Here is a 23,398-nt window from a genome sequence, read left to right as displayed (position 1 = left end):
TGAATTTTTGGAATCTGAAAAACAGACTTTGCTGTTATCAATATTTATTTTAAATCAGAAACATCCAACCGCTGGCAGCCAGAGTCCATTTCCGACTTGGCTTTGCACTGAGTTGGTCAGCTTTGGAAAAGACAAATACATTTTCATCAGAGACCAATTGTTGTTTCAATGTTAAATGTCAACACAAATTTAAAGATTTCAAATTTGTTTTCTTTTGCTTAGATCTTTAACAAAACAAAAATCTATTAGTAAACATGATCCAAGTAACCAAATTAAAAAAAACAGAATTCCTTCTTTCCACTCTTATATATGGCAAGAAAAAAAAACTTTGAATTATGCACAGAAATGGACATAGTTCTTACTGATTTTAAAATAGAGATGCTGTTTACAAAGCAATTTTCACATCAATATTACCAAACACATTTGCATTCCTAAATTCTAATTTGGGGGTGTACCTACATGTTTCAGAAGGAAACTTTTTGCCTTGCTAAACAAATACAGTAACTTAGGACATTGCAAAATTGCACATTAATGACTATACCTTTGTTCCAGCTTCTAATATGGGTCCTGAGGCATGGAGCTTAGAATATACCATGAACAGCATGTGTCCAAAATCAATTAACACTATTTTCAATGGCCTCAGAATGAAGTGATTGATTACTTACACTTCCTGATTAAGATTTTAAGGGCAGCACGGTAGCACAGTGGTTAGCACTGTTGCTTCACAGATCCAGGGTCTCGGGTTCGATTCCCGGCTTGGGTCACTGTCTGTGTGGAGTCTGCACCTTCTCCCCGTGTCTGCGTGGGTTTCCTCCGGTTGCTCCGGTTTCTTCCCACAATCCAAAGATGTGCAGGTTAGGTGGATTGGCCATGTTAAATTGCCCTTAGTGTACAAAAAGGTGGTGGGGTTACGGGGATCGGGTGGAGGTGTGGATTTAAGTAGGGTGCTCTTTCCAAGGGCCGATGCAGACTTGATGGGCTGAATGGTCTCCTTCTGCACTGTAAATTCTATGACATGTATGGTGCATGATTTAAATTGTATAGAATGGGATTTTGGAAAGTAAAACAGAATCAAATTTTTTCTTCCAGATGTATGGTTTATATTTTACATAACAGAGAGGAGTACTGGCCATATGCTGTACATTAAACAGAATGATTTCTCAACAGAGTTTCCTGCTAGAAAAGGAGAGATAACGCAGTCAACATAAAATGGAATTCCTGATTTTAGATCAGAACATTCCATTCACACTGAACATTACACCATAACTGAATATATTATATCTATATATAAAATTGTAGATAAATCTATATTTAATATTTGTAACCAAAACATTTTAGATAATTGCCTAATAGCATCCATTAAGTTATCATTGGTTCTTGCTGATCCTCCAGAAATATCGGTGTCTGAAAGAAAACAACATTTCCCTAACCAAAACATACAGTAGTCTGTACAGGTCACACTCATTGCCCAGAAAGTATAAAACTATTATGCATGACAGAAACACAGACATATCATCAAGCACAATTGAGACACAAGCTACACAACTTGGGTGATGCTCCAATGCACAATGCCATGGTGTGGTAGCATTGTGCAGCAATTCACCACATTATATTATCTAAGCCAAAAGATCAAGCTTGAAACTTGAAGCCATGTTCCAACCACCATGAACTGCTCTCACATTCTTCCAAAAAAATCTTGCACAGGCCCAAAGGTAGGGGACCTGTCCACCTTCATTGGTCAAAACTGATGCGTGTACAGGAAAACAAATGAAAAAGGCAAAAATTAAAAGTCAAAATAAAATTCAAAAGTTAAAGAGCAAAATAAAGTCATCCAGACTTAAAAACGTGAGCTCCGTTCTCTCTCCACAGATGCTGTCAGACCTGCTGAGATTGTCCAGCATTTTCTGTTGTTGTTTCAGATTCCAGTATCCGCAATAATTTGCTTTTATCTCATTAAAACCAATTTGAGTTTGTACGGAGAGATGTGAAGATAAGATCAGCCATGAATGGCAGGACAGGCTCGAGGGGCTAATTGGTCTACTTCAGTCCCTATGAAAAGCATCTGTTAGCCAGGTTCAAAAACTGATGACCTGGCTTACTATAGCAGAAACTAGTCTGGCTAGCTGCTATTAGAAATTATGACAAGAATCATGTGAGAGATCCAGTAATCAGTTCTCACCTGAGTAATCAGAAAAGACAAAGGGAACAAAAAACCAACAACTCCCTACAGCGTTCCTTTTATAGAAAGCGGATTTAAACCTCCATCTGTAATAATGTTTGGCCATTCAGTAGTGTGCACTTCTTGTGAATATCACATTTACTTCCTGTAACACTATTCATATAATATAATGCCGATAACACTATTATTAGAAAACAGCACATTCTATGTTTCAACGTGAGCTGTGCAACAAGCAACCAGTCATATTTTAAATATTAAAATCCTGCCTTAAAACTTTTAGTCACTTATAATTTTGATTTAAAACACAAGTGTAAATGACCTATGAGGAAAAATAATGATCCAGTCAATTATATGTATCTCAAACTTTCAGTTAAGGCTGTGATATTCAAAGTAGGAGCAGCATAGGTTTAATTTGCAATGGATCTGAACATTCAAATCAACCTTTCTTAGGACAAAATAGAACAATTTGAATAAAATATATACATCAGGAAACGCTAAAAAGCATCTTTGATATTTTTTAACTGTCGAACCGCAGTGTCGACTGGAAGGTTGAAGTGCAAGTTGCTAAGACGACTGAGTATGTTCAGCGTACTCTCAAACCCAGTCGAAGCCATATAGCTCCATGGCTGGTAGTGACTCTGGATAAGCGTCCCTGACTTGCAAATCAGGTTCACCCAGGAAACCAAACGACGCTCGTTCAATGCCATGCATATTAAGGCCTTAAATTCTGAATCTGCACTGCGCTTGTAACGGTCATGTTCGGTGAGCACAGCATGGACTGCGGAAAGTAAACTTTGTTTCGGAGTTACAATGCCACTTCCAGTCACTGGCAAGGCAAAGGATTGCGAGAGCTTGCGAGCAGGAGACTCTACAAAGGCTCTACCATTTCTGGTATTGTAGTACTTCACAAAAAGTTTCCAGGGGTGCATGGTTTGCGGAGAGGTTGTGAACGAGGGGAGGAGGCACGCAATTGGTGCCAAGACCAAGCTCATTCCTTGAGAGGAAGCATACAAACCATGGCTCATCAGGTCTCTGAGAGCTATTGACAACTCTTTTCGCACAGCTGTTATAAGGTCATTCTTTCCAAGGCAAATGTCACGACTGCTGACCACATGTTCGTCAGCCTGTTGATGACTCAAAGCCAGCTGCTTTACTTTATCTACAGCACCCTCTAGTTTCAGTAGCAGTGGACTGTAGTCCTTGTCTGTTTCATTTGGCTGCCACAGTCCACGTGGGATCTGACCAGTAGCACATCCAAACTGACTAACAGCAAATATCTGCAAAATTGCTAGTGCTCTGCGCACAAGGTTTAACCCAGTTTCCCTCATCCTTCTGGTTGTTTCTTGATCCACTGTAAAACAGAAAAGTCAGTTAAAAAATATACATTTCTAACAACAGAAAAAAATACTTGCACATATATGTCTGTTATATTAACTCAGAGTCTCAAACTTAGTTACTGCTGAAGGGCAGTGACAATTACAATTTGTTCCAATACAAATATTCTGTAATCATACATCACGTACGGCTCTCAGGGATACCTTTAAGAATTTCCAGAGTTGTGCTTTGTAAAGGTGAAAATATTTACTGGAATTTAAAATAATCATCACAAGCATTAGATTGTACTTCTAAAATCAGGCCAATTAAATGAGAAGGTGGTTGTTTTTATCCATACAAACATTGGGGGAAAGGAGAAGGGAGGAAAGAAGAAAAGTGTATATTGATGTAGAGTTAGGTAATAGTTTATTTGGCAATAATGCACTGACAAAAGATAGATCACTCAGTTGAATGGCACAGATTTTCTCTATTTAAGAGATAAGGCCAACAATTACCATTTTAGATAAGGTGCACTAATTACATAGAACAGTACAGCACAGAAAAGTCAGTTAAAAAGTCGGCCCTCGATGTTGTGCCGAGCAATGATCACCCTACTCAAACCCACTTATCCACCCTATACCCGTAACCCAACAACCCCCCCCCCCCCCCTTAACCTTACATTTAAGGACACTACGGGCAATTTAGCATGGCCAATCTACCTAACCCGCACATCTTTGGACTGTGGGAGGAAACTGGAGCACTCGGAGGAAACCCACGCACACACGGGGAGGACGTGCAGACTCCACGTGACCCAGCCGGGAATCGAACCTGGGACCCTGGAGCTGTGAAGCATTTATGCTAACCACCATGCTACCGTGCTGCCCAACATTGTTGACTTTTTGGGGATGTCATGGAATGTTCTATTTAAAATCTGAAGACTCTGTGGATAATGACCATGAAAAGATAATTTATCGAGTATGACAAAATTGCCTCACACCCAGAAATAAAATGCATCAGAAAAATTACACCTCACCATGATGGCTTCCACTTGGCGATTTTGCACTTGATGCTTTAGACCCATTCACTCCATGCACAGTGCATGTGCACCTTTCATTCTGTGGCTGTGGTGGGCTTCCAACCTCATCTGTGTAATGAAAACAAAGTGTAAAGGCCACATTACTTGGCAAAATTCTTAGAGAGCCACTTCAGTAAATGTTTTAGTGCTTTCAAAATATTCCACTGTGTCAGAATGTGTACTGATGGAAACCTCAAATTTTAACTCCAGGGATTTAAAACAAAATTAATATATGAACAGGATTCCTATTGATTTAAGATCAGAATCAAAGTTACACATCACCTATCGCTTACAACCTTTGAGACTCCGTAATAAAATGGCTTCTGGCAGCTAGTATTGACTTGATCTTATAACCTAGAAAGAACGCCACCATATTCCCGCTCCCAAACACAGTTAAACAAACAGCAATATAAAATGCATAATGCTGAACAGAGTCCTTTTCTTGGTTAATAGATTATAGGTTATGATAACACAGATACAGCCTCTGTATTTTCTGGCAGAAAGAAAAAACAAGTAAAGGCATTTCACAATTGAAATTTCTCTGGCTGGTTTCATTTCACATCCTTGGTTTTGATTGGCACACAACCCATTATTTATCAAATTACACAAGGGACACTGGAGATTTAATTTTTTTTAAATAATCTTTATTGTCACAAGTAGGCTTACATCAACACTGCAATGAAGTTACTGCGAAAAACCCCTAGTTGCCACATTCCGGCACCTGCTCGGGTGCCAGGAGGGAGAATTCAGACTGTCCAATTCACCTAACAGCAAGTCTTTTGGGACTTGTGGGAGGAAACCCACACAGACACAGGTAGAACGTGTAGACTCCGCACAAACAGTGACCCAAGCCGAGAATCAAACCCGGGTCCCCGGCGGGGTGAAGCCATAGTGCTAACCACTGTGCTACCACGCTGCCCGTTTTGGAGTGGTGGTGGGTTGGGTGAAGATGATAAGGCGTGATGTTCCCAGAAATTGACTGCTGTTAGATACCAATTTGTCGAAAGCTTTAAGTTGCAAAACTTAATTTTTAAAAATATAGGTTTATTGATCTTTTGATCAATAAGTGCAATAAATACCACTGGCTATTTAGAACAGCACAATAGTTCTACATACCCTGGAGAAAGTTGATGAACATTTCGAGGTCACAAATCTGTGTTTTAAGCTGCTCTACCAGTTGTTCCTTCACCCTTGCTGGATTCACAATTTGGGCAATTGCCGCATCAACACGCTGTCTGAGTTCTTCTGGTGACAAATTGCTAAAGTCCTCATTTAGATTTACATCTAACTTCTTAATCAATTCATCGATGATTACCTAAAAACCAAAACAGACACCCATTAATGTACATTTTTCCTGTATCTTTCCGTCATATTTCTGGGTCCCATGAATAACTTCCAGTTACGGGAGCAGGCAAAAGGTCTGTCCATGTAACTGACCACTGCAAAGTCTAGACAGTACCCGATTATCCCAGCTCCTGTGGGCAGAGACAAGTGGTTTAGGTGTCTCTTCTCCTTCCACCCCAAAATATATCTGACAGGTGGAAAATTGTGGCTACAAACTGGTACCGTGCCTGTATAGAGCCTGACATCATGTGTCAGCCCTAGACTCCGTGACATTACTTCAGAAAGAAATATCAGAAAGTTATCGGTTCAAGCCCCATTCCAGAGATAAATACCTAATCTAGGTTTGCACTTTGATGCAGCACTGAGAGAATGCTGGAGAGTCAGAATTGTCATCTTTCAGGCAAGATTTTAAACCTAGGTTCTGTATGCCTGTCAGGTGGATGCAAAAAGTTCCATAGCATTACTCGAGTTTTGGAGTTCTCCTCATGTCTTAAACATATTCCTTATGCAATATTAGTAAAACATATAATCAGGTTATTTATTTCATTTTAGTTTGTAATTTATTGTGCACAAATTGGCTGCTATGCTTTCTACATTACAACAATGACTACACTTTTCATTCGCTGTAAAGTACTGGGGAACATCCTTAAGTGAAAGGCACTAGATAATGCAAGTTTTTTTGAAGCTGCTGTTACTTAAGAACATGGACTCGGGTAGGTCATTCAGCTCGGGTAGGTCATTCAGCTCGGGTAGGTCATTCAGCTCCCCAAGCCTAATGTGCTATTCAATTAGATCATTCTCGATTTACATCTCAACTCTATTTACCCATCTTGATGACGTAACCTTGTATAATAAAGATCCATCAATCTCAGTTTTGAAATTTTTAATTGACTTAGCCATAACAGTTTTTTTGGAGGAGATGGTTCCAGATTTCTACAACCCTGGTAGTTTAACTAGTTAAATCACATCAACTACCCATTGTATTATTCATTGATCATCTTGACACTTTGGAAGGACCAAGTCTAAACAATCTTGAGGCTGTTGAAATCTTCAGAGTTATTATTGGCTGATTATGCCCCGAGATTAAATTGATTATGAATGAAATAAGAAACAAAGTTTGCTATTCACTTTGGCTTTCAAATGTACATGGTTACAATCCTTACCCGCTGACGTTCTAGAACTATTGACTGGGGGAGGGATTCATAGCTGCCCTCCTGGTAAGCAAATGTCTCCAAGTCATCCAGCTGTGTCTTTAACTGTATGATCAACTCCCTCTGTTTCTGCCGTTGAGCCTCAAGTCTTTCAAGTTTCTCCCTTTCACTCTGAAAAGCAAAGAAAGAAAGATCAAACTAACCCCTTCATTGCATTTTCAAATCTACAACAAAAAAAAGTTAAACATTTACACATAAAAATTGTGGACTCTGTCAAAACTGACCAAGTGTTGGGAAAATTGAAAGCTTACTGTTCACGAACAAATACATATTCACAGATTGCAAAAATTCCAAAGAAACTATATGAATCCAACACAAACCAAAAGAATTCTGAATACTTTTTTGTTTTTTAAAATAAATTTAGAGTGCCCAATTTTTTCCCCCTATTTAATAAATGAAAACTATTGGACCAGGTAAAAACAATAATCTAGAGCAACAATAAGGTTACCAGCTGAAGTGCATGATTTGTGTAACAGATCTGTTGCCCTTAACCCTTTCAATACAGAATATTCTGGTTGCTTTAAAAATGTCGATTTAATTTTTTTACTTTAGCATTTACAAAAATACCCTAATATCTGCTGTTTTCAAATACAAAACATAGTAAACTAGAAATGATGGACAAGACACATTCTCCCGGTGTCTGTGTGGGTCTCACCCCCACAACCCAAAGATGTGCAGCGGCCATGCTAAGTTGCCCCTTAATTGGAAAAAAAGATTTGGTAATCTAAATTGATACTTTAAAAAAATGGACAAGACTGTTCAATTTAGTCATCTTCGTGCTCATCTACATAGAAACAGACAAAGGAGAAAGAGTAGTACATGCGACCCTTCGAACCTGCTCTGCCATTCAATTCCAACTCCATGCTGGGACAAACCTGCTCTATTCCAACGTTATGCTGGCATTACACAATTGCTCTTCTTCCTTCACTCTCCCATCTATAATGTGGCACTTTGTTCTTCCCATGAATTAACTGACCCACCTTCTAAGTGCTTTCACCAATTCTTTTTCACTCATATAGGAAATGAACACCACCTGACTCCACTGATTACTTCAACCACTGATACCTTTTCCCCAGCACATTCCATTCACATCCCTGTACACAGCAGGTTGAGACCCATCATCAACACATACATGGGAGACCGAAGTGGGAGTATATCCCAATCCCCACCTACCCCAGAGAAATCACCTTGTCTGCAGAACTGCATTTCCTAGCCATGCTAGCTGCAAACCCCAACAGCGCCAGCCCGAGGTAGCGGCAACACGTACATGCCCTCATCTCAACTAATGCCGCCTTGGCCCTGAGTTCAGTCACCCCAACTGCAGTCTGTAATATAACATTAATATGTCCTGCTGTATCCTCCTTCACATTTTGAGATAGAACAGTCAATGTACACTGCTCAACACAACAGATCGTTCAGACAAAAAACCTGTTTCTGAAAACAAATCTGCAGGTTGTAGAAGGGAAACAGTTCAACAGATTTGAAATAAAATTAGCTTTAAAAAATTGGGGCAGCGGAGTGGTTAGCAATGCTGTCTCACGGTGGTGAGGACCCAGGTACGATCCCAGTCCCGGGTCACTGTTCATGTGGAGATAATAATTTTTATTGTCACAAGTAGGCTTACATTAACACTGCAATGAAGTTACTGTGAAAAGTACCTAGTCGCCACATTCTGGCTCCTGTTCGGGTACACAGAGGGAGAATTCAGAAAGTCCAAATTAACTAACAGCATGCCTTTTGGGACTAGTGGGAGCAAACCGGAGCAGCCGGAAGAAACCCACAAAGACATGGGGAGAACGTGCAGATTTTGTACAGACAGTAATGGGAATCGAACCTGGGACCATGGCGCTGCAAAGCCACAGTGCTTTGCACATTGTCCGTGTCTGTGTGGGTCTCACCACACAACCCAAAGATGGGGCGGCAGGGCAGCACAGTGGTTAGCACTGCTGCCTCACAGCTCCATGGACCCGGGTTTAATTACTGCCTCGGATGACTGCCTGTGTGGAGTTTGCACTTTCTCCCTGTGTCGGCGTGGTTTCCTCCCACAGTCCAAAGAAGTGCAGGTTATTCCATGGAGGTTTGTGAGGCCGAGGGCACGGGAGTACTCTTTCTTCTCCCACGTACATAGGGTCTACTCTCGGATAGACTTCTTCGTGGCGAGTAGGGGACTGATTCCGAGAGTGGAGGAGGCCGAGTATTCGGCCATTGCAATCTCCGACCACGCTCCGCATTGGATAGAGTTGGAGATGGGGGAGGTGCGGGACCAGCGCCTGTTGTGGCAGTTGGATGTGGGGTTGTTGGCGGAGGAGGTGGTGTGTAGGAGGGTCTGGGCAAGTATTGAGGGGTACTTCGAGGTGAATGATACGGGGGAGGTTCAGGTGGGGGTGGTCTGGGAAGCCCTGAAGGTAGTGATTCGTGGGGAGCTGATATCCATCCGGGCACACAGGGAGAGGAGCGAGAGGGATAGACTGGTGGGAAAGATGCTGGAGATAGACAGGAGGTACGCAGAGGCACCAGAGGGGGGACTGTTGGGGGAGAGGCGCAGCCTGCAGGCTAAATGTGATTTGCTGACCACTAGAAAGGCGGAGGCACAGTGGAGGAAGGCACAAGGGGCAGTGTACGAACATGATGAAAAGGCGAGTAGGATGCTGGCTCATCAGCTCCGCAAGCGGGATGCGGCTAAGGAAATTGCTGGAGTGAGAGACAAGACAAGAGTGGGAATGTGGAGCGGAAGGGGGTAGAGGTGAATGAGGTCTTCAAAGACTTTTACGGGGAACTGTACCAGTCGGAGCCAACGGGGGAGAGGAGGGGAATGGAGAGGTTCCTCGACGGGCTTTCTTTCCCCGAAGGTGCAGGAGGAGCAGGTGGAGGGGTTGGGTGCGCCGATTGAGCTGGAGGACCTAGTTAAGGGGATCGGGCAGATGCAGTCAGGGAAGGCACCGGGGCCGGATGGGTTCCCGGTGGAATTTTATAAAAAGTTTGTGGACCTAGTGGGCCCCTTGCTGGTGCGGACAATTAATGAAGCGTGGGAAGGGGGGACTTTGCCCCCGACGATGTCGCGGGCGCTGATCTCATTAATCTTAAAGAGGGACAAGGACCCCCAGCAGTGTGGTTCATACAGGCCCATATCTCTCCTCAACGTAGATGCCAAGGTGCTGGCAAAAATCCTGGCCACCAGGATAGAGGACTGTGTGCCAGGGGTTGTACACGAGGACCAGACAGGGTTTGTGAAGGGAAGGAAGCTGAACACAAATGTGCGGAGATTGTTGAATGTCATCATGATGCCGGCGATTGAGGGGGAGGCAGAGATAGTGGTGGCGCTGGATGCGGAGAAGGCCTTCGATAGAGTGGAGTGGGGGTACTTATGGGAGGTGTTGGGGAGGTTTGGATTTGGTGAAGGGTTTATTAGATGGGTGAGGCTGCTATATGAGGCCCCGATGGCATGTATGGCCACGAATGGCAGGAGGTCGGAGTACTTCCGGCTTTACCGAGGGACCAGGAAGGGTTGCTCCCTGTCCCCCTTGTTGTTTGCATTGGCAATCGAGCCGCTGGCGATGGCGTTGAGGGATTCAGAGAGGTGGAGAGGTTTGGTGCGAGGTGGGGAGGAACATAGGGTGTCGTTGTATGCCGATGACCTGTTACTGTATGTGGCGGACCCGGTCGGAGGGATGCCGGGGGTGATGGAGCTGCTAGCTGAGTTTGGGACCTTTTCAGGTTATAAACTAAATTTAGGCAAGAGTGAGGTGTTTGTGGTGCACCCTGGAGACCAGGAGGAAGGAATTGGCAGGCTCCCGCTTAGGCGGGCAGGGGAGAGTTTTAGGTACCTGGGGGTGCAGGTGGCCAGGGACTGGGGGACTCTTCACAAACATAATTTCACCAGGCTTGTAGATCAGATGGAGGAGGAGTTCAAGAGGTGGGGCATGCTGCCATTGTCGTTGGCGGGGAGGGTGCAGTCCGTCAAAATGACGGTGCTTCCGAGGTTCTTGTTCCTTTTTCAGTGCCTGCCCATCTTCATTCCCAGGGCCTTCTTTAGGAGAGTGACTAGCAGTATCTTGAGCTTTGTGTGGGCACATGAGACTCCGAGAGTGAAGAGGGTTTCCCTGGAGCGAGGGAGGGAGGCGGGCTGGCGCAGCCCAACCTTTTGGGGTATTATTGGGCCAATGTGTCAATGGTGCGTAAATGGGTGATGGAGGGGGGAGGGGCGGCGTGGAAAACAATGGAGATGGCGTCATGTAGAGGTACGAGCCTGGGTGCCATGGTAACGGCGCCGTTGCCACTCTCCCCTAAGAGGTATACCATGAGCCCGGTGGTGGCGGCGACCCTAAGAATCTGGGGACAGTGGAGACGGCATGGGGGGAACAGGGGGCTTGATGGAGGCTCCATTGGGTGGCAATCATCGGTTCATCCCGGGGAACAAGGATGGGGGATTTAGGGGGTGGCAAAGGGTGGGCATCAGTAAATTGAGGGACCTGTTTATTGGCGGGAGGTTTGCGGGCCTGGGGCAACTGGAAGATAAATTTGGGCTTCCCCAAGGGAACATGTTCAGATACTTGCAGGTAAAGGCGTTTGCTAGGCGACAGGTAGAGGGATTCCCTTTGCTGCCCTCGCGGGGGACGATGGACAGAGTGCTTTCGGGGGTGTGGGTCGGAGAGGGGAAGGTGTCTGACATCTATAAGGTAATGCAGGAGGTGGAGGAGTCGTCAGTGGAGGAGCTGAAGGCTAAATGGGAGGGGGAACTTGGGGAGCAGATAGAGGACGGGACTTGGGCGGATGCCTTGGAGAGAGTCAACTCTTCCTCTTCATGTGCAAGGCTTAGTCTCATCCAATTTAAGGTGCTGCACCGGGCCCACATGTCCGGGACTAGGTTCTTTGGGGGCGAGGACAGGTGCACCAGATATTCGGGGAGTCCAGCGAATCATGCCCATATGTTCTGGGCATGCCCAGCACTGGAAGAATTCTGAAAGGGGGTGGCGGTGTCGAGGGTGGTTGGATCCAGGGTCAAACCAGGGTGGGGACTCGCGATTTTCGGAGTTGCGGTGGAGGCGAAAGAGGCCGGTGTCCTGGCCTTTGCGTCCCTAGTAGCCCGGCGGAGGATCTTGCTGCAGTGGAAGGATGCGAGGCCCCCCAAGTGTGGAGACCTGGGTCAATGACATGGCGGGATTTATAAAGTTGGAAAGGGTCAAATTTGCCCTGAGAGGATCAGTACAAGGGTTCTATAAACGGTGGCAGCCTTTTCTGGACTTTTCAATAAAAATTATTTTTTAAAAAAGAAGTGCAGGTTAAGTGGATTGGCCGTGCTGAAATGCCCCTTAGTGTCCAAAACATTAGGCGGTGTTACCAGGTTATGGGGATAGGGTGAAGACGTGGGCTTAAGTAGAGTCTTCTTTCTAAGGGCCGGTGCAGACTCGTTGGGCCGAATGGCCTCGTTCTGCACTGTAAATTCTATGTACAGGGTAGGTGGATTGGCCACGCTTCATTGGAAAAAAAAATTGGATTCTCTAAATTTATTTTAAGAACTTGGAAAAACTTGTCATCCTCATTCATGCAGGCAAGCAATTTAGAGTTTACAGCAGTGCATTTAAAGTATACAAAGACCAAACGGACATGTAAATGATATTTTTCATGGTTCCTGAACTAAGCACACAATCCAATTAATTCAACCTTTTCGGCACTAAATTTCCACCTTGCTGTATTATTAATGGCCTGGAATTTTATAGTCAGTGGCAAAGCAAAAGGACTTGTTGGTGACCTTGAATAATGCCTCGCTGAGAGATAGATCCAGTCGGTGGCAAGAACATTCGTCTCTTGCCATGCAGTGGATAACCACATTCGATAATGGGGATGCTCAGTGTGACACTGCAGCGATGTCATCACTAGCCCAACAGCCAATTCTCACAAGGGGGTCAACTAGGAAATGAAAGGCAGTAAAATCAAAATTATTTTCAAAAAAATATATATGGAGCAAAATAAAAATTGGGATATGTAGTGAAGGTAGATGCTGAAATATGGGCTGGATTCTCTGTTTCGCTGGCAGAGCATTCACGCCCATGGATTTCCTGACAGCGTGGGGCTGCCCACATTGGCCTGCTGCTGGGACAGAGGATCCCCGCCGTTGGCTGGGGAACATCGCACCTGAAAAGTGGTGGGGTGTGATGGAGAATCCCACCCATAGTTTTTTTTTTAAACCTCTCCTTTTTTTATAAAAGGTCCACAAATATGAAATTACTTTTTATTTCCATTTGTTCTTTTGTTTAGCAAGTTATTACTAAATTGGCCGTTAAAACCCTGTTGCACCTGATAGCACAGAGAGCAGAAAAAAGGAAGCTCCAGCCACATCAACGGATTTCAATGGCTGGCTCTTGGAATGAGGGTCCTCAGCTGCACAGTTTACGTGGTGAGAACTTCCCCTTTTCACTCAAACGCAGACAGCTCAATGACAAAAATCTCTGCATAATCTGGGCCCATGTTAGTTTTCTAAAAATAAATTTAAAGTGCCCAATTCATTTTTTCACAATTAAGGGGCAATTTAGCGTGGCCAATCCACCTACCTTGCACGTTTTTGGGTTGTGGGGGCGAAACCCACGCAGATACAGGGAGAATGTGCAAACTCCACACAGACAGTGACCCAGAGCCAGGATCGAACCTGGGACCTCAGCGCTGTGAGGCTGCAGTGCTAACCCACTGCGCCACCATGCTGCCCCGGGCCCATGTTAGTTAATTCAAATGACTGAATATTCAGTTTTGAATGCGAAAAATAACCCAATCATCAGCAATGTGTTCACAACATTTTCATTTCTTATACAAAAAAAATGCAACTTTGAATATGAACTTACCAAACCTTCCTGCATGTTAGGCAGAATCAATACAAAAAAAAACAGAAGATTAGAATCATTTGATATATTACAATTACTTAATTTTTAAAATCAAACTTCAGGTGTTCTTTTTTTATTAGTAAACTCAGAGTTAACCTTGTTTCAATTTTACATTCTAGTTCATTACGGCTACATGGGTAAAATGATTGATCTTGGCCAGTTGCTGATAATTCTCTGCTGGGGTTAATCAGCAGCATTTCTAAAGTATTATTTTCAAAACATATTGTATCTCACAACTTTAGTACTTGTTTTTCTTCAATCCAATGAACTTTGTATTTTAGGACTTCTTAAATTGCCATATTTTAAAACAATATTTTGCATTCAGATTATAACGGAACGGGCGGCACGGTGGAGCAGTGGTTAGCACTGCTGCCTCACAGCGCTGAGGACCCTGGTTCAATCCTGGCCCCGGGTCACTGTCGCGTGGAGATTGCACATTCTCCCTGTGTCTGCATGGGTCTCACCCCCACAACCCAAAGACGTCTAGGTGGATCAGCCACGCTAAATTGCCCCTTAATTGGACAAAAAAATAATTGGGTACTCTAAATTTATTTAAAGAAACAAATTATAATGCAATCCATCACAATTTTGTGAAAGGCCCAATATAAAATTTCATAACCATTTAAATATGCAACATGCAAAAATGACAATGTTGTAGATCTATGTCATACTTCTGAGATTATATTTTGGATATAGCTTATGATGCTATCCTGAATATCACATACATAATGTATAGCAGCAATTCCACTAAAGTAGGCAGGGTGGGTAGCTCTTGGTATTGAGCACAAAGCAGAGTAATGGAAAATCAGTCATTCGTCTCCTTTAGAAATGAGTAAAAAGAACACAATATCCATGGGTGGAGGGAGATGGGGAAAGTGCTCAGCCAGGAAAACAGAAAATAAACTTGTTGATACTCTTCAGGATTTGTTGTTTAAATGTCAAATGTGAAGCACACATCAGAAAAGGTCAAAACCTGCCTTTTGTTTTTACTAACGGCAACTGATAGTGTTTGCAACTTTTTCCATCTTTTTCAGATTTTCAGCCTTTTCAGCTTCCCCCATTTAACGTAGGCTTTTGGTTCAAACATCCAGCTACAACAGTTTGATTTGCGGTTACAATTGTAATAAATTTACTTGCACAATGCAAATAAACATTCAAAATACACTTGTTTTCCAAAGTCTAATATTCTGACTACATAACATTGAAACGAGTAGCTTTCATTATTTTAATGATATTTTATACATTCTAAACTACTTGGATTAAACCATTCAAAAAATGCAATAGCAAGTATGTTGTAGGACACTATCTAAGGAATTCCTGCAGCCCTGACCTGGGACTGAGCCTCCAACAAACACAATCCTCTTCCTATGGTTGGAGTCATACCAAGCACAAAGGAAGAATGGTGCAGTTGTTGGAGGTCAATCATCTCAGTCCCAGGGTAGCACGATGGCTAGCACTGCTGCTTCACAGCACCAGGGACCCGGGCTCAATTCCGGCATCAGATGACCATGTGTGGAGTCTGTACGTTCTCCCTGGGTCTGCATGGGTTTCCTCCCGGTGCTCTGGTTCCTCCTACAGTCCAAAGATGTGCGGGTTAGGTGGACTGGTCATGCAAAATTCCAACGGTTAGATGGGGTTACAGGGATAGGATGGGGGAGTGGGCCTAGTTAGGGTGGTCTTTCGACGGCTTGGTGTAGACTTGATGGGTCAAACCTATAATTGCTTAAGAATTCCTCAGGCGAGCGTGCTTGGCCCAATCATCTTTAGCTGCTTCATCAACGACATTGCCTCCATCATAATGTAATAAGTGTGGGTGTTTTCTGCCACCTGAAGTGTTCTGTACTTATTTTAACTCCTCAGATATCAAAGTGGTCAAGAGTCTGCAGAAAGACCTGGACAACATTCAAGCTTGGATTGACAAGTAACAGCTAACATTCATGCCACACAAGTGCCAGGCAATGTCTATCTCTAATAAAATAAAATCTAACCATCTTCCCTTTGACATTCAGCGAAATTATCACTCCATTATCAATATCCTATGGTTTACCATCAACCAGAAACAAAACAAGATCAATGTTACAAACACATTGGCTGCAATATCAGGTCAGATGCTGGGAATTCTGTGGCGAGTAACTCAACCTCTGACTCCCCAAAGCCACCCACCATCTGTAAGGCACAAGTCAGGAGTGTGAGGAAATACTTTCCACTTGATGGATCAGTTCAGCTCCAACAACACTCAAAAAAACCTGACACCACCCAGGACAGAGCAGCCTGCTTGATTAGCACCCCATCCACCACCTTAAACATTCACTGCCTCCAGCTCTTTTGCACTGCAGCATCTTCCAAACCCACAATCACCTATGACATGAGCAGCACCTGCACCAGAACACCACCATCTGCAAGTTTCCTTCTAAGTCATACAAGAGTACAATTGCTGTTCCTTTACTGTCACAGGCCAAAATCTTGGAATACGGAATACCAATGTGTAACTTCATAACTAGTATTGAAGTACTTTTTTTGAAAAGTTTAATTACTCAGAAAAAAGTATTGTGCATGTCATAAGGTCAATGTGGGTTTAGTTACGATCATTTAATGCAATCTCTCAATTCTCTGCACCTTTCTTCGAAAACTTCAATATCCAAACCGTAGAGGCAGCATCCAGATTCTTTCATTTTTGAAATACAGTACAAACACATCTTGTTTGACATTGTAGGAAGAATCCCAAGTGTCAATCTGCTGAATTCACACAATGCAAACTTAAGGTAGAACAGTTGCTTGTTACCATCTGTTCAGCATGCAAATAAGAAATACATTCTGCAGTGAACACTTTTTTTAAATTGTTAAGGAGTACTCAGGGGCTCATTAGTCTATTAACAAGGTTTATCACAAATTTCTAAAGTGGCAGTTCAGAATCACTCAACATATCCTGGAGTTCAACAGTCATCAGCAAGGGTCCCGATCATGAATAAGTTGCTTTCCTTTATGGAGAAACTGTTCATGTGACTTGAAGATATTAATTATTTTAAAAGTTGTCAGCAGAGTTACTTGCCAACCTTTCAGTTGGGGAACAGTATATTGCACTTGGGGAACCTAGTGAGGGGAGCAAAATAATATTGTGAAAATAACATTAAATGTGTTTTCCAAAGAATTACAAGTGGTCGCGTGGATAACAGCAATAATTCTGCTAAATTAATTAATTGTACCAAGCAAAATAATTTTGGACAAATGTCTCAAACAAATCCATGTTTATTGTAGTATTTGGGCAGTGCCTTTGACATATAAGCACAATAAAGTTAAGTTGGATGACTATTAAAAGAGAACATCAGTAAATCTTCCACACATTAGTAAAGTGCACCTAATTATCCAGAACCATTTTTAATGTTCAAGTGATGATGACAAGTAATTTTTCACATTTACAATAAGAGGGTTGATTTGACAGGTCCTTTCGTAGATGGCAACCATTCATTTTGTATTTTAAGGAGCTGGTCACTGTTAGTGGAGGGGTAAGGGAGAGAGGGAGAGGTTAGTGGGTGGTGATTATTCTGGGTAGTATTATATTTTTTGGAGTTCATATTTGTTTGTTTTTTTATTTATGTGTGGGTATTGTTGCACTATGTAATTTTCCTTTGTTGTTATACAAGTTAAAAGTACAATAAAAAAATTAACATGAAACCAGTGACAGGTAATACAATGAATAGTTGGCTACAAATGTTTATACAGGGTATTCTGCTACACTGAACCCATATCATATATAGCCAGATTAAATTTATATCATCAGGTAGTGTCTCTGCAATTCTGTTCACTGCAATGACCAGTAGGCCTGTGATACACTACAAGTCTCCACATTCTAGCTAGGAAGAAGTTGGCAGTAATCGCTAACAAAATTTAAAAGAATTCTGCATTTGATTACAAAAAGTATTCAATTATGAATGTGCAAGACTTGGGGATTTTCACAGCAACTTCATGCACTGTTAATGTAAGACTCCTTGTGACAATAATAAAGATTATTATTATTAATTAGGGGCAGCACAGTGGGTAGCACTACTGCATCACAGCACCGAGGACCCATGTTCAATCCCAGCCCTGGGTCACTGTCCATGTGGAGTTTGCACATTCTCCCCATGTCTGTATGGGTCTCACCCCCAACCCCTGAAAAGATGTGCAGGGTAGGAGTTTGCACATTCTCCCCATGTCTACGTGCGTCTCACACGGGCAGGGCAGCACGGCAACATTGTGGATAGCACAATCGCTTCACAGCTTCAGGGTCCCAGGTTCGATTCCGGCTTGGGTCACTGTCTGTGCGGAGTCTGCACATCCTCCCGGTGTGTGCGTGGGTTTCCTCCGGGTGCTCCGGTTTCCTCCCACAGTCCAAAGATGTGCAGGTAAGGTGGATTGGCCATGATACATTGCCCTTAGTGTTGGGTGGGGTTACTGGGTTATGGGGATAGGGTGGAGTTGTTGACCTTGGGTAGGGTGCTCTTTCCAAGAGCCGGTGCAGACTCGATGGGCTGAATGGCCTCCTTCTGCACTGTAAATTCTATGATATCTATGATACACCCACAACCTGAAAAGATGTGCGGGGTAGGTGAATTGACCACGATAAATTGCCCCCTAATTGGGGAAAAAACAAATAATTGGGTACTCCGAATTTAAAATAAAATAAGGAATGTGCAATTTAAAGGTCAATTTGACAGATTTGGGCGTTTTTAATCTACTCACTCAAATTACAAACTAGCAAATAGGAGGCATAGAAGATGGAATATATCCTTGCCATGGAGATGAGGGGAAGGGCACCCAACAGACCGGTTTCAACACCTCAGATTTGTAATCAGTTTGCTGTGTATCGTGTTATAGTGAACTTCCCAATACGTTTTTTTATTCCAGAAGAAATTAGGCTTTGTTTTAAACAAATGAGGTGAATTCAAATTCGACCAGACGAGTTTGAAAGGTGGATTAAGCTCCTGTGGCAGGTCGGGTGAAGATGGGAGGTGTACATCCTTACCGCATTGTCCAGGTGCTGCCCGTCCAGAGCCCGGGTCACGAAGGGTTGCGGGCAGCCTTTGAAGGCGAAGTCCTCCAACTCCTTCAGCAGCCGCTCCTTCTCGTCGCTTTGGGCGTTGACGATCTGCTTGAGGCGGAACTGGACCTGGGCGAAGTGCGAGGTGAGGGCGAGCAGCGACGAGTTCAGCAGCTCCTGCTCGCCCTCCAGCCGCTGCATCTTCTCCGCCATCACCGCCACCCCGCTCCCCAAGCCTGCTTCGGGCGGCCCGGCCCTCTCCATCTCCTCAGGGCTCGCCACCGCCCCCACTGGGGCCCAGCGCTCCCCGGCCAGCCTCTCTGAATCCGACAGGGACATGTCGTCCATCCCGCGGCCGATGGGAATCGCTGGGTCGTGTCCACCCACCCTGCTTCAAAACAACCAGTTTACGGGCGCCATCTTGTGCGAACAGCGCACCTGACGTTACGTCGCGGCGTCACTCCCATGACATCAAGCCGTTGCGTCGCCCTATGACGTCACCGTGCAGCCACAGGTGTGCCAGACCTTTTGGCCTCTCCTGGCTAAGTCTTTCTCAATGGTCTTCAACCTCGTCCCACCTTCCCATTCAACTGCTTGCATTCTGGGGATCTGGGGCAGCAGGGTAGCATGGTGGTTAGCATAAATGCTTCACAGCTCCAGGGTCCCAGGTTCGATTCCCAGCTGGGTCACTGTCTGTGTGGAGTCTGCACGTCCTCCCCCTATGTGCGTGGGTTTCCTCCGGGTGCTCCGGTTTCCTCCCACAGTCCAAAGATGTGCGGGTTAGGTGGATTGGCCATGCTAAATTGCCCGTAGTATCCTAATAAAAGTAAGGTTAAGGGGGGCGGTTGTTGGGTTACGGGTATAGGGTGGATATGTGGGTTTGAGTAGGGTGATCATGGCTCGGCACAACATTGAGGGCCGAAGGGCCTGTTCTGTGCTGTACTGTTCTATGTTCTATGTTCTATGTTCTATTCCCTCCCCCACCACACACACATCAAAAATACTACACCTTTGACATCCCCCCAGTACTGCACTGGAGTGAGAGTGCAAATTGTTATACTTAAGGCCTGAAGTGAGACTTGAACAGAAAACCTCAGGACTTGGAGGCAAGAGTGCTACCAACTCAGCTATTGCTGCTAAGTTACTTGAAACAGTGAGTCGGATTCTCCAGTCCCCCAACCGCGTGTTTCTCGGAGGCACGCCTTTTGCTGGTGGTGGGATTCTTCTCGCCGCCTCTCAATGGGATTTCCCATTGAAAAAGGAGAATCCCAATGGCCAGAGAATTACGGCCATTAAAACTATGTTTCGCTCTCCACAGATGCGGCCAGGCTTGTTGTGTATGTCTAGCACTTTCTGTTTTTATTTCAGATCTCTGGCCTCCACAGTATTCTGCTTTTATATTTGTATTTGGTTTCTTTTTTTTAAACGCATTTTATTCAAACTTGTATCAAAGTAGGTTACAGCAAATAAACACCCCGGGAAACATTCTTCCCAACAATCAACTATACAGTTTGTACAGATTTTTCTCCTTATTCACCCCCCCCCCCCCCCCCCCCACCCCATCACCCCCCTGCAACGAGCAGCTCCTCAAACACGGTCACAAACATCCCCCACCTCTTGTCAAACTCCCCTGCTGAGCCCCTTAACTGATACTTTATCTTCTCTAACCACAGGAAATCATACAGATCACCCAACCATGCTGCTACCCCTGGTGGCGATGCCGACCGCCACTCCAGCAAAATACGTCGTCGTGCAGAGAGGCGAAGGCCAAGACATTGGCCTTCCTCCTCTCCATGAGCTCTGGCTTCTCTGAAACCCCAAATATCACCACCAAAGGGTCCGGATCCACTCCCTCCTCCACTATCCTGGCTAAGACCGCGAACACTCCCACCCAGAATCTTCCCAATTTTACACAACCCCAAAGCATGTACGCATGATTCGCTGACCCCCGCCCACACCTCTCACACTCCTCTGATACCCCCTGAAAGAACCCACTCATTCTCGCCCGAGTCATATGCACCCTGTGCACCAGCTTAAACTGCATCAGGCTCATTCTTGCACAAGAGGAGGTCCCGTTTACCCTGTGCAGTGCCTCACTCCATACTCCCCAATTGATCTCCAATCCCAACTCCGCTTCCCATTTCTCCTCGATCTTCACCACCTGCTCGCCTCCCTGCTCCCCCAGCCACTTATATATAGCCCCAATTCTTCCCTCCCCTTCCACATCTGGAGGCAACAGTCGCTCCAGCAGGGTGTATCCCGGCAATCTAGGGAACCCCTTCCAGACCTTTCGTGCAAAGTCCCTAACCTGTAGATACCTGAACTCACTCCTCCTCGGCAGTTCTACCCTCTCCCTTAGCACCTCCAGACTGGCGAACACTTCCTCCAAATACAGATCCCTCACCTTGACCAGCTCCACTTCCCTCCAGCTCCTGTATACACTATCCATCCCCCCCGGCTCAAACCCATGATTCTCGCGCAGCGGCATTAGCACCGACATCCCTTCCACCCTAACATGCCTCCTCAGCTGATTCCATATCTTCACCGTGGACTGCACCACTGGGCTCCCTGAATACCTACTCGGAGCCATTGGCAATGCTGCCATCCCCACCACAGCCCTCAAACTAGACCGCTTACAAGATTCCTCCTCCATCCTAACCCACTCTACCCCTTCTCCTTTCCACCACTGCCGCACCTTGTCCACATTCGCCGCCCAATAATAATGAAGCAAGTTTGGCAACGCCAACCCCCCTGCTGCCTATGCCTCTGTCGCAGGGTCCTCCCCACCCTCGGCACCTTCCCCGCCCATACAAAGTCTGAGATGATTGTGTCCACTTTCCAAAAAAAGGCCTTTGGTATAAAGATCGGGAGAGTCTGAAAGATAAACAAGAACCTGGGCAGAATATTCATTTTCACCACTTGGACCCTCCCCGCCAACGTTAAGTGCAGTGTATCCCACCTCTTAAGATACTCCCTGGCCTCCTCCACCAGCTTCGTTAAGTTCCATTTATGGAGCCTCGTCCATTCCCTCGCTACCTGAATCCCCAAGTACCTAAACCTATCCCACGCTACCGTAAATGGCACCCCCCCCTAAATTAGCCCACTGTGCCAGCTCATTCACCGGGAATACCTCGCTTTTCCCTACATTCAGCTTGTATCCCAGGAACCCTCCAAACCTCCCCAACATGCCCATAATCCTTCTCATACTTTTCAACAGATCCGAAACATTAAGCAAGAGGTCATCGGCATAGAGCAACACCCGATGCTCCCTCTATCCCCTCATTATCCCCTGCCACTCTGTCGACCCCCTGAGAGCCATCGCCAATGGCTCTATGGCCAGTGCAAACAGCAGCGGCGACAGCGGGCACCACTGCCTCGTACACCTGTGTAAGTCAAAGCTTTGTGAGCTCATATCATTCGTCTTCACCCTCGCTCTTGGCGCCACATACAGCAACCACACCCATGCCACAAATCTCAACCTAAACCCAAACCTTCCCAAAACTTCGAAAAAGTACCACCGCTCCACCCCGATCAAATGCTTTTTCCGCGTCCATGGACACCACCACCTCCGGTACCAGAGCTCTCAACGGATTCATCACCACATTCAAGAGGCGTATTATATTACTTGCGAGCTGCCTGCCCTTCATGAAGCCTGTTTGATCTTCTGCAACCACCCCCGGGACACAATCCTCCATCCTCCCCGCCAACAACTTAGCCAGTACTTTCACATCTGTGTTCAATAGTGATATGGGTCTATATGACCCACATTCCACCGGATCATTCCCTTTTTTTCGGATTAGTGTGATTACTGCCTGCTTCATCATCTCTGGCAACTCCCCCTTCTCCAGTGCTTCATTAAACGCCCCCAACAGAGGTCCGCCGCAAATTCCTTATAAAATTCTGCCGGGTACCCATCCGGCCCAGGGGCCTTCCCCGACTTCGTACCCCGATACTATCCAGCACCTCCCTCAACCCCAGGGGCTGCTCCAACGCCTGCCTCTTTGCTTTCCCCACCTGGGGAAATTCCAGCTCGTCTAGAAACCACCCCATGTCCCCCTACTCTCCTCCTGGGTCTGCCTCATAAAGTCCCTGGTAATACTCTCTAAATGGCTCATTTATCTTCCCTGGCTCTGACACCACATCCCCAGTACCGTCCGGATCTTCAATATTTCCCTCGGCACAGCCTGCCTCCGCAGCTGGTGCCTCAGCATGCGGTTCGCCTTCTCCCCATACTCGTATTGCACCCCTCTTGCCTTACGCAGTTGCCTTACCTCCCTCCCTGTTGTTAGCCTGTCAAATTGCCCCTGCAACTTTTTCCTCCTCGCCAATCGCTCCACGGTGGACATCCTCGAATATTCCCTGTCCACCTTCACTATCTCGCACACT

General features: G+C 45.1%; 1 protein-coding gene across 2 annotated transcripts; it reads right to left on the bottom strand.

The window, feature by feature from the left end:
• Positions 1-892: 892 nt before the first annotated feature.
• rundc1 (RUN domain containing 1) lies at positions 893-19,460 on the bottom strand. 2 transcript variants are annotated; one of them, XM_038779461.1, is made up of 6 exons: positions 18,998-19,460; positions 13,957-13,965; positions 7,076-7,234; positions 5,685-5,883; positions 4,527-4,637; positions 893-3,530 (listed from the first exon to the last, which is right to left on the bottom strand). In XM_038779461.1, the coding sequence occupies exons 1-6, from the start codon at positions 19,358-19,360 to the stop codon at positions 2,674-2,676; spliced, it is 1,698 nt and encodes a 565-aa protein (XP_038635389.1). In that variant the 5' UTR covers positions 19,361-19,460; the 3' UTR covers positions 893-2,673. The 2 variants fall into 2 exon arrangements, with proteins under 2 accessions (XP_038635389.1, XP_038635390.1); XM_038779462.1 differs by lacking the exon at positions 13,957-13,965.
• Positions 19,461-23,398: the final 3,938 nt, after the last annotated feature.

This window comes from Scyliorhinus canicula, chromosome 19 (assembly GCF_902713615.1).
Source record: "Scyliorhinus canicula chromosome 19, sScyCan1.1, whole genome shotgun sequence".
Classification (NCBI taxonomy): domain Eukaryota; kingdom Metazoa; phylum Chordata; class Chondrichthyes; order Carcharhiniformes; family Scyliorhinidae; genus Scyliorhinus; species Scyliorhinus canicula.
The sequence above is the reverse complement of the archived record's forward strand: the minus strand, read 5'-3'. Positions and strand labels throughout refer to the sequence as shown.